At 43.8% G+C, this 16,908-nt stretch overlaps 1 protein-coding gene across 2 annotated transcripts in view; it reads left to right on the top strand.

Annotated features, from left to right (window-relative positions):
* Positions 1 to 16,908, top strand: part of USP42 (ubiquitin specific peptidase 42) — a 47,377-nt gene that overhangs the window by 22,282 nt on the left and 8,187 nt on the right. For both annotated transcript variants that reach the window (XM_045461013.1, XM_045461012.1), the window contains exons 4-14: positions 5,532 to 5,642; positions 7,262 to 7,364; positions 8,503 to 8,570; positions 9,516 to 9,586; positions 10,425 to 10,507; positions 11,519 to 11,630; positions 12,412 to 12,552; positions 12,728 to 12,828; positions 14,175 to 14,328; positions 15,739 to 16,452; positions 16,587 to 16,681. In XM_045461013.1, the coding sequence (XP_045316969.1) occupies positions 5,532 to 5,642; positions 7,262 to 7,364; positions 8,503 to 8,570; positions 9,516 to 9,586; positions 10,425 to 10,507; positions 11,519 to 11,630; positions 12,412 to 12,552; positions 12,728 to 12,828; positions 14,175 to 14,328; positions 15,739 to 16,452; positions 16,587 to 16,681 (1,753 nt within the window). The remainder of the gene's footprint in view (positions 1 to 5,531; positions 5,643 to 7,261; positions 7,365 to 8,502; positions 8,571 to 9,515; positions 9,587 to 10,424; positions 10,508 to 11,518; positions 11,631 to 12,411; positions 12,553 to 12,727; positions 12,829 to 14,174; positions 14,329 to 15,738; positions 16,453 to 16,586; positions 16,682 to 16,908) is intronic.

The following is a 16,908-nucleotide window of genomic DNA, read 5'->3' as shown; positions in this document are numbered from 1 at the left end:
GATTTTTGAAGAGATTGTGTGGACTTGATGTAGGTTCATATTTAAACATTTGGTAGCCTTTATCAGTGAAGCTATCTTGGTCTGGAGCTGTCCTTTTTGAGAGTTTTTAAATTACAAATTCAATTTTTTGTATCTGCAGGGTTTTGTTTCTGATATTGGCAATACCCGTACGTTGCCCTTTCAGCAATGCTTTAGCTGTGTCTCTGCATTTTTGATACGTTGTTTTTTCATTAGTTCAGTGCATTTTTAAGTTTCCCTTGATACTTATTTTTTGATCCATGGATTATATAGAAGCATGTTACTTAGTTTCCAGGTATTTATTGATTTTCCTGTTATCTTTCTCTAATTTCTTTTATGATTCCAGTGTGGTAGAAAACATATCCTTTATTATTTCAATTCTCTTAAAATTTTTAAATGTGTTATTTATTTTATTTATTTATTTATTTTTTTTGAGAGCGAGGGAGAGCTCAAGCGATCACGTGTGCACAAGCAGGGGAGGGACAGAGAAAGGGGGACAGAGCATCCAAAGCAGGCTCTGCACTGAGAGCAGTGATCGCAGTGGGGGGCTCAAACTCACAAACCGTGAGATCACGACCTGAACTTAAGTTCAGCACTCAACTGACTGGGCCACCCAGGTTCCACTCTCTTCAATTTTTTGAGGTTTGTTCTGTGGCCCAGGATACGGTCTGTCTTGGTATATGTTCCATGAACCCTTGAAATGAATTTGTATAGTGCTGTTGTCTGGAGTGTTCTATAAGTTGTCCATATCCCATTGGCTGATGATACTGCTGAGTTCTGTATCCTTGCTGATTTTCTCATTGTTCATTTATTGACAGAAGGATGTTGAGGTTTGCAGCTCTAGTTGTGGATTTCTCTATGTCTGTTTTGGTTCATGTGTATTGCAGCTTTGTTGTTTGGTAAAAACACATTGAGGATTGCTGTAAGTTTTTGTGTGTGTATATATATATGTATGTATATATATACATATATATGTGTATATATGTATGTATATATATACACATGTGTGTATGTACGTATGTATATATATACACATATATATGTATATATACGTACATATATACATATATATATGTATATATGTATATATATGTGTATATATGTACGTACATATATACACATATATATGTATATGTGTATATATATACATATATATATATATATAAAATGGAGGTGTCATATGATTGAGTCACGTTATCCCATCTACTTTGTTAATCTGGGTTTTTTTAATTGGTATGTTTAAAACATTTACATTTTTAAGCTTATTGACAAATCAGGACTTAAGTCTGTCATTTTGTTTTCTCTCTGTTTTTTGTTTTTGTTTCCTTCTCCCTGCCTTCCTGTGGGTTACGTGAATATTTTTTTATAATTTTGTTTTGATTTATTTTTAACATTTTTGAGTATATGTAGTCTTTTTAGTGGTTACTCTAGGTTTGCATTATATATACGTAACTTATCAGAGTCTACTGGTGTCATTTTACCAAATAAAGGTAAGTGTAGAAACCTTAACTTCTACCTCTCTTTAGTCTCCCCTAATTGTCAGGTAATTAAATATTTCGTCCACTTACATTTAGAACCATATCAGTGACAGTGTTACAATTTTTTTGATCGTCACATAAGTTAGAAACTTGAGAAAAAGAAAGCCTATTATATTTGCCTTTATTTTTTGTTACTATTTCTTTCCTCCTTTTTGATGTTCCAGGGTTTCTGTTTTTAAAAAATCATTCCCTTTTTGTTGAGAGAATTCTTTTAGTCATTCTTTTAAGGTATGTGTACTGGTGACAGATTTTCTTTGTTTTTTTAATTTTTTTTTTAACATTATTTTTGAGAGACAGAGCGTGAGCAGGGGAGGGGCAGAGAGAGAGAGGCAGGCACAGAATCTGAAGCAGGCTCCAGGCTCTTAGCGGTCAGCACAGAGCCCGACGCGGGGCTTGAACTCATGGACTACGAGATCATGACCCGAGCCGAAGTCGGATGCTCAACCGACTGAGCCACCCAGGCGCCCCCAGATTTTCTTAGTTTTTGCTTCATCTGAGAACGTCTTGATTTTGCCTTCATTCCTGAAGGGTATTTCCACTGTGTGTAGGGTTCTGGGCGGATACTCCTTTTCATTCAGACCTTGAAAATTGTGCCACTTCCTCTGGCCTCCACCATTTTTGATCTGAAGTCTGTCATTTTTCTTGTTTATTTCATACACACACACACATACACACACACTTTCATAGGTAGTGTACTGTTTTCTTTCACCGCTTTCAAGATTCTGTCTTTAGTTTTCAGAAGTTTAGTTATGACATGTTTTGGGATAGGTTTTTTTTTCCTGTTTGGGATTTGCTCAGCTTCTTGAATCTATAGACTTCTATTTTTTACCACATTCGGGAAATTTTCAGCCTTCCTTCCGTGTAATACTTTTTCAGCCCTCTGGGGCTCCTCTGGGAGTCTGATGACATGTGTGCTACATGTTTTGTTAGAGTCCCACAGGTCCCTGAGGCTCTGTTCATTGCCCCCCCCCCCCCCCGCCCCCACCAGTCTCTTTTCTCTCCATTCTTCAGAGTGGGTAATTTCTGCTGTTCTGTCTTCATGGTGACTGATTTGTTTCTTCTGCAATCTCTATTCTTCTAACTTATTCACTGAGTTTATTTTGATTATTGTATTTTTTGTTTCTAAAGTTTCCACTTGGTTCTTCATATCTCCTATTTCTTTGTTGAGTCTTTCTGTATTTTTCAGTTGTTCCTAGTGTGTTTGTAATTATCAGCTGAGCCATTTTTATCTTGGTTTCTTTAAAACCTTTGCTAGATAATTCTGACATCTGTATCATCTCAGTGCAGGCATCATCTCTTTATTGTCTTTTTTCACTCATTTGAGAAATGATGAGTGATTTTCAGTTGAAACCTGGACGCTTTTGTGTTACAGGTTTTATGTGGATCTTACCTAATGATTGCTTCAGCGGGCTTTCTGCGATAGCACTCTGGCAAAGGAAGCAGTATTAGGTTGAGGTAGAAGTCCAGGCTTCTGCCCGTGAAGCATGGGGGCAGGGGGAGGTTGGGGCTCCTCGTTCCTGCTCTCCACCTGGTCTCCACTGACACCACAGCAGCTTTGTACCACTGGGTGATGTCGAAAGTCCTGATTCTGATACTATCCCAATGGCGAATTGGAGGGAGTCGTCTTCACTACCAGGGGCTGGCATCCAAGTCCAGGTTCCTCACCTGATCTTTGCTGTGGGATGAGGTGTGATTGTTATCACTCCACATGGATGAAAGTTCTAGCTCCTAATCCACCTTCTCTAACACTACTCCGAGTGAGTGGGTTGGGTGCCCCATTACAGCCTGGCAAGTGGAAGTTTAGGCTGCCTACTTGGCCTTTGCTGGCCTAGGGGTCTGGGAGTCATTGTTTTTCTGTGGTGTGTGGCTAGAGTAGAGAATTACTGTCTAAAAGTTTTCTGTCTTGCCACGCTGGTCTTTTGGCTGCAGAAAGCAGGCTTTCATTGGGGCTTTATTCTATTTGTTGGTGTTTCCAGGTTGCTAGCTTCTTTAGCTCTGGACTATCTGAGGCACAAAGAAAACCCAGGGAACTTGCCACAATGTCATTCTCTGGGTTCCACAGTTGCTAGCTTGTCTTTTCCTCTGTCTTTCACTGCCTTCTTATATTTGTTTTACAGACAACGTCCAGGGCTTTTCTATTTCGCAGAGGAATGGGAGGAAGAACCTCTCCTCTGTCTTCCCAGAAGTGAAAGTCTCATCTTTGTGTTAGAAAGATGTTTTCATGGGGCCTCGAATTCTGTGCTCTATACAGTGTGAGAAGAACATTATTCTTCTAATACCTGAAAGATGTTACTGTGCTGTTTTCTGTTCCGTGTTGTTTCTGACAAGAAGTCTGTTGTCAGTTTTAGCTTTGTTTCTGTATACATGTTTTGTTTTGCTTGTTTTACTCACTGTTTTATGATGCTGTCTTTATCACTGTCCTAAGCAGTCTGACTAGTTTTTGTGTAGTTTTCTTGTGTCTTTTTCTGTTTGGGACTTACTGAGACTCTTAGATCTGTAGACGTACTGTTTGAAATTTGCATGACTTCCAGTCATTTAAAAAATTGTTATTTTTGTCATTAGAGTAATGTTAAACTTTTTGGTGCACAGTTCAATGAATTTTAACACAGGTATAGATTCATGCAAACCATCACCTTTTCAGGAAACAAAACCGTAGCATCATTCTCTAAATCTCCTTTGTGCTCTCTATAGACAGTCATTATTTCCTGAAATACTCTGTTCCTTCATACTCCAATTATATGTATTTTTAGGGACTAACTTGGAGTCCCACTGCTCACTGATATGCTAATGTTTTTGTTGTTCTGAGTTTGTGTGTGTATGTGTTTCGTTATGGATTATTTCTGTTGCTGAGTCTTCAAGTTCACTAATGTTTTCTTCTCTTCTGTCTAATCTGTTATTAATCTCATCTGTGTTTTTCATCTCAGAGATTCTACCTTTCACCTGTAAAGTACATTTGGATCTGTTTCCATGGCTCCCCCGAACATGCTTTTGCTTTTTTCTACCTCCTTGAACACATGAATGTGTATATAATTTATTTTTTTAATGTCTTTGTCTCTTGATTTTATTATCTGTGCCATTTCTGGGTCTGTTTCTGTTTATTTTCTCCATGTTATTGGTCATTCCTGCATTTTTCATGCCTTGTAGTCTTTAATTAGAATGTTATGTTTTTGGGTGTGGAAGGTTTTTTTTTTTTCTTTTTGATTCCTATAAATATTTTTGAGCTTTATTCTGGGACACAGTTGTATCAGTTGGAAAGAGTTTGAACCTTTCAAGGCTCTTTGTGAGGCAGGTACTGAGCAGGATTTAGTTTAAGGTGAGTTTCTCAATCTCAGCACTACTGATGTTTGGAACCAGATAATGCTTTGTTGTGGGGGGTGGCCTGGGTTTTTTGTAGGATGGTTAGCAGCATTTGTGGCCTCTACTCACGGGATATCAGTAGAACCAGTTAGTCATGAGCTAAGAATGGTTTTCACGTTTTTTAGAAGTTGTAAAAAGGAAGAAATGTGTAACAGAGACCCCTGTACATGTCCAACAAGACCAGAATATTTACAGAAAGGCTTTGAACTTCTTGTATGGAGACTTTTTTTTTTTTTTTTTTTTTTTTTTTTACTGTTTGAGACAAATGGTAGTATAAGAGAAAACCTATTTTTCCCAGTATGAAGAGTAGTTAAGAGCACAAGCTTTGAAAATGAAGAAAATATTTGAGTTCAGCATGTGTCATCCACTTAATCTGACATTGGGCAAAGTTTTAACTCTCTGAGTCTGTTTTTCTCTTATGAAATTGAGCCCGTATATATTGATCACTTAGGCCTGTTGGAGAATTAGGTGAGAATGAATGACGCTAGCTCAAGGTGTGACACACAGTAGCCATTGTCATTAATTCATTTCAGGAGTGCGCCCCTTATTTAAAGTGGTCCGTGGTGTCTGTATAGCCATATTTTGCTAATTTGGAGGATTATCATCGTTATCTTTCAGGTCACGCAGAAGGATTTTGTATGATGTGTACCATGCAAGCACATATCACCCAGGCACTCAGTAATCCTGGGGATGTTATTAAGCCGATGTTTGTCATTAATGAGATGCGGCGTAAGTATCATGGCTAGTAATTTATTTCAGTATTTATTAGGTAATTGGTCTTAACGGCCCAACTGGTAAAAGATGAGCCCCTGGTGTATTGCAGAAAACAAACGTCTTATCATACGTGGATATATCTTTAATTCATAACAAATTTTCAGTAAAATGTTTAGTGTAGAAACACATTTTGAAACCCTAAAAGATGACAGTGTAATAAAGCATTCAGTTTAGTATAAGCAAATTTAAATTATTAAAACTCACTTTTTTAATAAAATCCTTGGTAAGTTTTACAGTGATTTTTTTTTTTCCCCTAGCTATTTGGATTTCTATGCTGAGCTATACTATAATATTGTCCCATAGGTTTCTTTAAATATTTTTGGATTCGTTTCAATTCAGTGAATGAGTATTAACCTATAGCGTCAGGAATTATCAAACTTGAGTTAACTCTACTCTTAAAGCAACATTTAAACTCATAACTGAGCAAATTTGTAGATAAATTTTGCTTTTTCTATTTAATTTTTAAATGACTTTAAAATTTTCTTTTGCATTATAATGATCCTGATAGGGTGCGTGAAATTTTTTAACACACTTTCTGTGTGTTTTTGCAGTAAACTTTTACATCATCTTAATTAACTGAGTTAGGAGAAAAAAATGCATGCAAATAAAAAGGAAACCCTAACTGTTAATCTGGAATCTAGCTGCGTAATTACAGGGGTGGATAATTATACAGTGACAATCTATAATCCTTTTGCCTAAAAAGCTGCTCAAGATTAAGAGGTGTTCTATTGGCCCTTGGCTTTATTAACAGGCCAGAGGAGACAGTGCAAACATTTTTTAAACAGTGTCGGATCCCGGCAGAATTTTAGCCAGGGGTAATTTTGTTTGTTTAATTTTGTGTATATAAAGAACGATTAATATTTTTAAACCTAGACTTTAAGAAAAGGTCATTGCTGTTTGCACCCATATTCACGAGCTCACATAACCCCCTGACATGTGGTTGGATCATGAGATTGCCATTTTTGTAGGCAGAACTGGCGGAACACTGGCAGTTTCCTGTGACTCCAGCGAATTTGTATTTCTGTATATTCATCTATAGAACTTGCTCTGTTGATGCTTTATTGTGACATTGTTTATACTCTTGTGTTTCATTATGTCATTCTGTCTTGCAGCTGCTCAGTTAGAAATAGGGCTGCAGGGCTGCCGTGGAACTGAGATGCGGGGTGTTCTGTGGGTTATTGGGACAGAAGCGTAGACATTTATGTTTGCCGTGAATTCTCTTAGGGAGCCCTAGCACCAAATTTAGTAGGATTGTGGGCACTAACGTAACATTGTGAACAAATTTTTGAGACCATACAGCCAAAGTTGAATTTAGTCAGCTATAATTTTATTAACTTGCTGATGACCTAGAGTCTCTGGGCTCTCAGGAGCTCTAGCCCACATGCACTCCTAATGGTCTTCAGGGGCATGGTTCTAGCCATTCTCAGGCAGTTTGTGTTAGTCAACTCATAAAGTAATTACAGGCGTTTTCTCACCGACAGATGGTCACGGGATGGAACGCCTGGGGGGATGGGGGCACAGCCGAGGTGGATTGTATGTGATGATAAAGCTCTGTCTTCACTTAAACTTCACAGGTATAGCTAGGCACTTCCGCTTTGGAAACCAAGAAGATGCCCATGAATTCCTTCAGTACACTGTTGATGCTATGCAAAAAGCATGCTTGAATGGCAGCAATAAGTGAGTACAGCAAAGCATCGCTCACCTCTTCCCTCGACATCGCTGGCTTACCGAGTTCAGTCTCGCCTTTTATGATGGATGCGCAGAGCTCTGTGTTTGCTTCCCTTTTGACCTTGCGCTGCCTCTTCCTCACATGATTGCCATTATTTTTAAGTGGTTAGGGGTGCTTGGGTGGCTCAGTCAGTGAAGCGTCCGACTCTTGGTTTTCAGCTCAGGTCATGCTCTCACGGTTCGTGAGTTCAAGCCCCACGTCGGGCTCTGTGCTGACAGTGCTAAGCCTGCTGGGAATTCTCTCTCTTCCACTCTGCTCCTCCCCCTGCCCCTCCTCCCACGCATGTGCACACATGCTCTCAAAGTAAATAAAATAAACTTGAAAAAAAAAATAAAGTACCATGTAAAAAAATAAAATGGTGAAAATATTTTAAAGGTATGCTTACTGTAACAATTTGGATTTAATAACCAGTGTCAGGGATTGGATATTGGTTTTGCCGTTACTTAATTTCTGAGCACCAGCATCCCTTTGCAGATCTAAAACTAACCACTTCTCCTTTCTAGTTGTGCCCAGCATTTTTTCTGCTCATCTCCAGCCTATGAAATTGGTGTGTGTTCCCTGCATCTTAGTCTGGTCAGTTACCAATTTCTGCAGTTTCTTCCTTAAAATCTAAATGCAGACTCAAGAGGAAGATTGCAAATACAACTAGATACCAAATCCCAACCCACTTGCTGTTGCCTGAGCTCACCTGGTAGATCTCCTGTTCTGCTGGCCCTGCCTCGGCTGGGCTCCGCTTGACCGGATGACTGACCCCAGAGCAGAGGAGAAGGCTCCGTGTCCCCTGCCTTCACCAGCGGGGCCACACGCCCAGCGGCACAGTCTTGCCACTTGCTTCCAGCACAGGTGCCTGCCTCAGTGTCAGGTCCCTTCTCAGTACTGTCCTACCTCTTTCGGGTTGCCTCCCCAAACCCTCCCTGCGTTCTGGTCCAGACAAGACTATTCTCTGGCGGCCTCGCATTCTGGTGTCTTTTTATTTTGTGGCTTCTTATTTGAATTCTCGTTCTTTTATAGAAGTCCATGCTTTTAAAGCTTTGTCATAGCATCTGTAATTTTTGTTGAACTGTCTCATATCACTTTGTTTTTCAGATTAGACAGACACACCCAGGCTACCACACTCGTTTGTCAGATATTTGGAGGATACCTAAGATCTAGAGGTAAAGTCTTGTTTAAAAGTTGGTAAAGTGGGGGCTCCTGGGTGGCTCAATTGGTTAAGCGTCTGACTTCGGCTCAAGTCATGGTGTCATGGGGTCTTGAGTTCGAGCCCTGTGTTGGGCTCTGTGCTGATAGCTAAGAGCCTGGAACCTGTTTCAGATCCCTTGTCTCCCTCTCTCTCTACCCCTCCCCTGCTCACACTCTGTCTCTGTCTCAAAAATAAATAAACGTTAAAAAAAAAAAAAAGTTGGTAAAGTGATACATGCATGTGGTTAAAAAAGTGCAGGCGGACAGGGTTAGCAATGGAAAGTGTGCCTCCCAATCCAGCCCAGACTCCCAAGCCCCTTCCTCAAAGGCAACCCATATCTCAGTTTGTAGTGCATCCTTCCAGCACTCTCCTGTGCATGAGCACACTGGGAGTGTATTAGATAGACCTCTCTCATTTTTCTCTTAACATTAGAAATCTTGGTCCATTTCAGTACATGTGGGTAACAGTCTTTCACAGCCGAAGTAGAATTCCGCTTGAGCCCCCTTGTAACAATGGATATTGAGGTTGTTTCAAACTTTTTGTTGTTGTTCTTACTGTCAGTGAATATCCCTGTGCAATGCCTTTATGTTCATGTGAAAGTGTATAAGTAGGATGAATTCTTAGGATTAGAATTTCTGCATGAAAGGGTATGTGTTCTACATCGTGGTACTGCCATGTCGTCCTTCTAGGAGGTTCTACCCGTTCCCTTTCCAACCAGCAGTGTGTGTGGGCTGCATTCTCGACACTGACTCACACTGTGTGTGGTATTACAGTTGTTTGCCCAATCTGGAAAAAAAAAAAAAAAACGTACTTTAATTTTTTATTTTGAAGTGGTATTTTTGTGTTCTGTCGTTTCAGTAGTTGGTAGTGCCATAATGACGACGCTTTGCTTATTCTTTGCATTTTATTTTTGTTTCAGTTAAGTGTTTAAATTGCAAAGGTGTCTCAGATACGTTCGATCCGTATCTCGATATAACGTTGGAGATAAAGGTAAGTTTGCTAATTGTGGTGGTGAGATTAGGAGAAGGCAGTCAGACTTGATGTAACTTTGTAGTTCATTTATAACTCAGACTACACGTGCTAGAAAATACACATTGAAAATCTTACTACTCTGAGACTTGATTCAGAGGAGATTATGTCAGATTTGGAGTAGGTATCTTACAGACGTAGAACACTTAATCTTTTTCTCGCCTTTGACTTTTCACTTGGCATCATGACAAAATCAGAATCTGATGCCTGGTTTAGCCCAATTTAGATGATGGTAATTTTTTAGAAACTCTTTGGCTCCTCGCATTGTCTCAGCTCCTATTTTTTGTTAAGCTTTTTATTTTTCTGATTACAAATGTACTTCGTGCTTAACGACAGAAGCGAGAAACATTGCGGACTCGTAGGCGGTCCCGTTCCTCAGAATGAGCCCTTAACGGTGTGATAGAAACTGTTGCAAGCATGTTACTCATGCTTCCAGACCGGCGTGACGTCTCAGTTGGGCGCGTGACCGCCTCACTGCGTGTGCGCGGGGACGGCCGTGCCGTGAGCGGCCGCCTGGCTCCTGGCCGGTGCGTGTTTGGTGCGTCCGGTTCCATGCTAACTTAAACGATGCTGCAGCGAGCAACTCCTCACGGACGGTTCGCTTTAATCTGCTTGTTTCTTAGCCAGCGGAGATCACTGGTTGTGTGTGTGTATGAAAGCGAACATCGTGATGACAGGAAATGTTCTTTTTCCCAACACACCCCCATCTGCTTTCATACCTTTGAGCCCTCTTTTTCCTTTTTGCTATCAAGTGTCAGTGAGAGGTGCTGTGGCCCTGACGCTTCTCCTCTCTCCCCAGGCTGCTCAGAGTGTGAACAAGGCGCTGGAGCAGTTCGTGAAGCCCGAGCAGCTCGACGGGGAAAACTCGTACAAGTGCAGCAAGTACGTGGTCTGCGCGGCGGGGCCGGACTCTCGTTAGCTTTTCTGTCGCCCGGAAGGCGCCGGGCCCCTCTTCCTCGAGGGCCACAACGCCTGGTGTCTCAGTGCTCACTCTTCTCGAGAGGGTTGCCCTTGGGAGACGCAGCGGAGGCCGCCTTCCTGGGCAGGTTTGCCTGGAGTAGGAAGCACACAGCAGCCGCCGCATGGGAAGGCACGGCCTGGGCAACCGTCCGTGGCGGGCAGGGGAGGCGGTGATGGAGTGGGAGTCCCCCTCACCCGGGGTAGTTAAGGCTCTTTCTGGTTCTTACCCAGGATTTGGGGTAGTATCTGCTAGAAACCTCTAGTTTTGATTACTCATTAATATGTTTGCCTGTGAAGTCAAGAGAGCCTGTATTTTAAGAAAGTCCTATTTCATAGGTTTTAATAGATTTTCACTTTAGCATCAGGTGGCGTAGGTAACCATTATGAGGTACTCGTTTTGCGAGGAAAGAAGTTGCCTACTACCGTAGGCATTTCTCCTTCGTTTAAACTCCATGGACATTCTAATCTTCACTTTTATTCCTTTTGTCTGTGGATAGGGCTTTGTCTGCAAAGAATTGTATCAGCCTGAAAATTTAAGTTTGTTGTGAACTGAGAGAAGTTTGTATTAACCTAATTTTAAAATAACCAGTTTCTATGTGGCTTCTCGGAAATTGTTCTAGCTTCCTTTTTTCTTTCATGCTAATTGAGCAATCTCCCCTGTATTGTAAGTTTTAGTATTTTCGCTGTTGGTTGAGAAGGCTGCTGTTTCTTAGCTAGTATCTTTCTCTTGGGTTTGGTGGGAAATGTTTGAAAGACATAACCAGGGAAAGACTAAAATACCAAAAATGTGTGTGTGTGTGTGTGTGTGTGTGTACACACACACATATATATACACACACACACATATATATACACGTGTGTATATATATGTGTGTGTGTGTATATATATGTATATACATGTCTTCCTAATCCTTTGTTTCTGTTCATTTCAAGGTGTAAAAAGATGGTTCCAGCTTCCAAGAGGTTTACTATACACAGATCCTCTAATGTTCTTACACTTTCTCTGAAACGGTTTGCAAATTTTACTGGTGGCAAAATCGCTAAGGTATGTAGATAATATTATTAATAACTTCTTATGTTGAGTCTTTCAAGACTGAAGTGTCAGTGACTATTAAGGGTTATAAATGACCTAACTGAACAGTTCTGTGACCGGGTCTTCTAAGTTCTTCTAGTATTCGGTCGTGGGCGAAAAACTGTCAAAGCGTTGGGCTAGTGATGGTCCGTGTGTTTATGAGTGTATGTACTTTGTGTCTGCTTTAGCTGGCTAGACTCTGTGATGATAAAACTGGTGCCTGTGCTCTGCGTTTGGGCTTCAGCGTCAGTGAAGGTGGGGACAGACAGGGAGAGCTGGTGTCATTTGAAATCCAAAGAGGACGTCCCTGCTGGATCTCACACTCTTTTCGCCAAAGTGTGCTTTCCCGTTTGTTCGTGGTTTTTGATGGTAGCACGCTGAATTTTCCTGTTTTCTTTCTACTTTCCGAAGAGTGAAAGTATCAGAAATGAGTAGCACGCAAGAGACACCACAGTCTCTTCCTGAAATAGTAGAAGTAAGTGAGACTAAAGTCCAGAGGTAGTGTACCGCTGCTCTCTCTCTCGGACGGGTTCAGACGATTCACTTAAGATGAGATCCTTGTGTGTTTAGAGGAAATCAAGAATACAGTGGGAGCATGTTGAATAGGTGCGGGCGCAGGCGGGCTCCGGGCCGGTCATGTCTTCTGACACGCAGCTCAGCGTGTTGGGTCTCCGCGGGTCTCCACGTGCTTGTGCAGAGCGATCTGTGCCCTCGGAAATGATGTTCCTTTTTCCCCCTCTCCGTTTCTGTTTAGGATGTGAAATACCCTGAGTACCTTGACATCCGACCGTACATGTCTCAACCAAACGGGGAACCGATTATTTATGTCCTGTATGCAGTACTGGTCCACACTGGCTTTAACTGCCATGCTGGCCACTACTTCTGCTACATCAAAGTAAGCTGTGCAGATTTTGCTAATAACTCTTTCTCAAGGCAGCACTGGCATTCTTAGGGGGCAAGGTGGGACTTTCACAGTTAGAATATGAAAGCCCATTCTTCTTACATTTCTCTTGCTTGGTGTTTCCTCTTTAATGCTGTCTAATCTCTCTTTTATTGGCTCTCTTTTGCAGGCTAGCAATGGCCTCTGGTATCAAATGAACGACTCCATCGTATCTACCAGTGATATTAGATCGGTACTCAGTCAACAAGCTTACGTACTCTTTTATATCAGGTATCCTCAGGAAAACACATTTTTGCATTTTCTGTTACGCCATTTCTCTTCATCTCATCAGCATATTTAAATTCAGAATTTGGTTGTTTTTAAAACAGCAGCTCAGAGGTGCCAACAGAGTAAGGAAGGTCGTGTTTTGAGTACGGATTAGGAGTTTGATTTAGCTCCCAGCTCCTTGGCAGGTGGACGGTGAAACACGCAGAGGAAGGGCAGGTGATGGCGAAGGGGGGGCTGCTGCTGCTGGCGGCGAACGGCTCGGGCCTGGGCATGGAGGCCTCCAGAAGGGGGACTCTGAGGACCTGGGTGTGGGCGCCTCTCTACCACCGAGCACAGGCAGCCGGTGACCCTCCTGGGCCGGGCTTGGGTGGGCGCCACTCACTCTTCTCCTGTGGCTGCTGCGTACTCTGACTCACTAATTCCATGTCTGGTAATGCACGGCCTTGGAAAACGATTGACGTTTGCTCTGTGGCATTCATTCATAGTAGCCGAAAGCTGGGAACATCCTAAAATCTCGGACGTCAGCAGGATGAGCTCATAAATTATAGCGTATCCATGCGTTGGACTGCTATGCAGCTGTTAAAAATGATTTTTATGATGCCTTTTTTAAAAATTTTAACATTTGTTTATTTTTGAGAGAGCACGAGCAGGGGAGGAGCAGAGAGAGAGGGAGACACAGAAACCCAAGCAGGCTCCAGGCTCTGAGCTGTCAAGCTCAGAGCCTGATGTAGGGATCGAACTCACGAGCCACGAGATGATGACCTGAGCCGAAGCCAGAGGCTTAACCTGGGCCACCCAGATGCCCCAGTGCCTTTTTTTTTTTTTTTTTTTAAATGATACAAGAAAGCTCAATATATACGGAGAAAAAAGCAATTTGAAATTTTTCACACTGATATTGAAAACATCATTATAGGCTAAAGCTTGGAGAATATTCCAGTAAATCTGAATAGTAGATGTCTCTGATGGGTGAGGTGAGGCACAGTATTTTTTTTTTTTTTTCTAACTTCTGGATGCAGATTTTCTGTAATGGCATGTATTTATAATTAGAAAAAATGTAAACAGAAAAGAAAAATATCCTTCAGGTAGCGTCATCTTCAGAATACACAATTTAAAATACCATTTGATGGGAGTTCGAGTCTCACGTTGGGTGTGGAGATTGCTTAAAACTGAAATTAAAAGAACAAAACCTTTGCACACTTACCTTTGTTGTGAGCACCTGCCGCCCACCTTGACCCAGAGAGGACCCTGTGCAAAGCTCTGCATTGCAGCTACCTGTGAGGGGCTAGAGATGAACCTCTTCTGGGAAGATGCACTGCGAAACCCTAAGCGCTGTCACTATCTGTCCCCAGGTCCCACGATGTGAAAAATGGAGGTGAACTCACGCATTCCACTCACAGCCCCGGCCAGTCCTCGCCCCGACCCGTAATCAGCCAGCGGGTTGTCAGCAACAAACAGGCCGCATCAGGGTTTATGGGACCACAGCTTCCCTCTCATGTGATAAAGGTAACGTTGCACAGGTAGCATCATCTCTGTGTTGTGCTTGCTTTCGCGTCATTCAGAGCCTCTTGCTAACGTTGCAGCAGTTGCCGTGTCCTGGTACGAGTGGATTTCTTGTCCGAAAAGATTCTTCCAGCCGTGTTTTATAAAATACTTCAAACATACAGATTTCAGTGTGTGGAAGTAATGATGAGGAAAAAAGTCCGGGTATAAGTAGGTTTAAATGCTAGAGCTTTTAGCTCTCACTTTGGACTTGCGTTCACTTCGGGGACTAAATCTTTGGCAGGTGAGTGCCAGACTCCAGGAGAGTGACCCTTTCACAAAAAGAATACTTTCCGTATGTCCATCTAGCCCCTCAGTAGTGTGGCTCTGTCCGCCATCCAGCTGGGTCGGGCACACTCCCCGGTGGCCTCTTGGAGAATCCGTGGTCTGCTTGGGTGACAAGCCGCCCGAGTCTACAGGAGGGAAGGCCTGACTTGTGCTCATCTTCTGTGGTGACTGCGGACAGCCGGCCCGCGTGTGGAACTGCCCCCGCCACCCAGACTGCGGCTTTACCAGCCTTTCAGTTTGAGTGTAGTTTGTTTTGAATCGACAGACTGTCGAGCTGTACGCTGTGTTTTATGGACGTCGGACAGGGCTTGGGATGGAGCCAGAGTCACAAATCAGATGCCTCTGGGAGCTGGGAAGATCACGGGCTCCCGCACTGGGCTCTGCTTAACAGTGACATCAGGACACTGGCCAGCTGGAGAGCACGTGCCCCGTGTGGCAGGTGGCTAATACTGATGCTTCAAGGTGTTTGGTTTTCCTTCCCGTGAAGCCTTCCAGTGTTTCTTTAAGAAAACTTCGCGAAGGCCAAACAGAACTGTTCTGTGAACGAGGTCTCACCCGTGACTGCCAGTTTGCCCCTCGAGGTTAGAGCAGCGCGGGTGGGGTCTGGAGCAAAACACCTGTGAGTAGGATTCAGAGGTGACAGGGCAGGCGGGGGGCACGGTGCCTGAAGCAGCTCTGGCGTGTCTGCCCGTGTGACCCGTCTCCCCGGCTCCCTTGGCCAGTGGTAATTCTCCACGGGCTGGCACTCTGTCTGTACAGCATTGGGCTCCCGAGAAACACAACCGAGGTGAACGTACGCGTCTCCGTGCCTCAGGGGGCCTGTTCGTTTCTGTCAGGTTGGAGCAGAAAGGATCCGGTCTGGGGTTGCTCTCTGACAGCAGTAGTTGTCCCAGTGTGTTGATTAACCCATGGAAAGTTCATGGTGGTCGGGAGTGGACAAGAGGAGGGGGTGTTTCTCGGTGTGGGGAACTTGGTATTCCAAAAAAGAAAAAGATGAGCAAGATGGGAAGGGCCCCCCACCAGAGTGGGTGCTATGTCTGTGACCATCCCTGAGGCTCTCAGCAGCTGAGGTCTTCTTTCTTCCAGAACCCACCTCACTTAAATGGGACCGGACCATTGAAAGAAGCCCCGAGCAGCTCCATGTCAAGTCCTAGTGGAAATTCCAGTGTCAGCCGGGCCGGGTCTGTTAATGCTTCGACTTCTGTTCAGAACTGGTCCGTTAACAGGCCCTCTGTGATTCCAGAACATCCCAAGAAACAAAAAATCACGATCAGTATTCACAACAAGTTGCCTGTTCGCCAAGGCCAGTCTCAGCCCAGCCTTCACGGCCCTTCTCTGGACACCCCGAGCAAGCCGGTTCCCTCCTCCACCGTCACCAGTTCTGCAATGCAGTCTACCTCGAGCGCATCTCTGACGGCAGTTTCTAGCAAAGTCACGAAGCAGATGACCCCGAGTGAGTCCTGTTCTAAGCCTGTGATGAACGGCAAGTCCAAGCTGCGCTCCAGTGTCCTGGTGCCCTACGGTGCCGAGTCGTCCGAGGAGTCTGACGAGGAGGCAAAGGGCCTGGGCAAGGAGAACGGTCTCGGTACGATCGAGAGCTCGAACTCTTCCGTGCAGGATGCTGAAGACGACGAGGCCTCTCCGCTCGAGCTTCGAGAGCCTGTTGCTCTAAATGGTGCTGACAGTCCGGACAGCGACCTGAAAGAGAACGGTCTGCCCTGCGATGGTGCCCGCTGCCCAGTCCAGCCTGCCCTACACTCAGAAAATCCCTTTTCTAAGGCGAATGGTCTTCCCGGAAAGGTGAGCATTTTGGGGGTCAGGCAGGGGGCGGGGGGAGCTTTGCCTCGACTCTCACGGACAGCCGCTCGCTTGGCTGGATTTCAGGAGGCGCCCGGCGGCTGCTAGAGCTGAGAGAGCTTTGTTTTTCGTTGTAGTCGATGCCCGCTCCCCTGCCCCCTCTCCCGGAAGACAACATCTTAGAGACCTTCAAACTCGGCAGCAAAGTGAAAGGCGCCACCGAAGAGACGAGGTAAGACGATCAACAGCGAGGCAACGAAACCCCGCGGCGGGTGCGCTCTGTGAACTCTGCGTGAGCCTTCCCGTGAGCCTTGGGGAACCTGCGTGGGCCTTACCGTGAACGATGTGAATAACCTGTAGAATGTGTTAAGTGCCTCTTAGGAAAGAAAAAATCTATCGGGCTGATAATTTTTCCATGAAAACGATGTCCTCGAGGTAACATTTCCTCCTGCCCAGCCT

Source organism: Leopardus geoffroyi, chromosome E3 (genome assembly GCF_018350155.1).
Source record: "Leopardus geoffroyi isolate Oge1 chromosome E3, O.geoffroyi_Oge1_pat1.0, whole genome shotgun sequence".
Taxonomy (NCBI): domain Eukaryota; kingdom Metazoa; phylum Chordata; class Mammalia; order Carnivora; family Felidae; genus Leopardus; species Leopardus geoffroyi.
The sequence above is the reverse complement of the archived record's forward strand: the minus strand, read 5'-3'. Positions and strand labels throughout refer to the sequence as shown.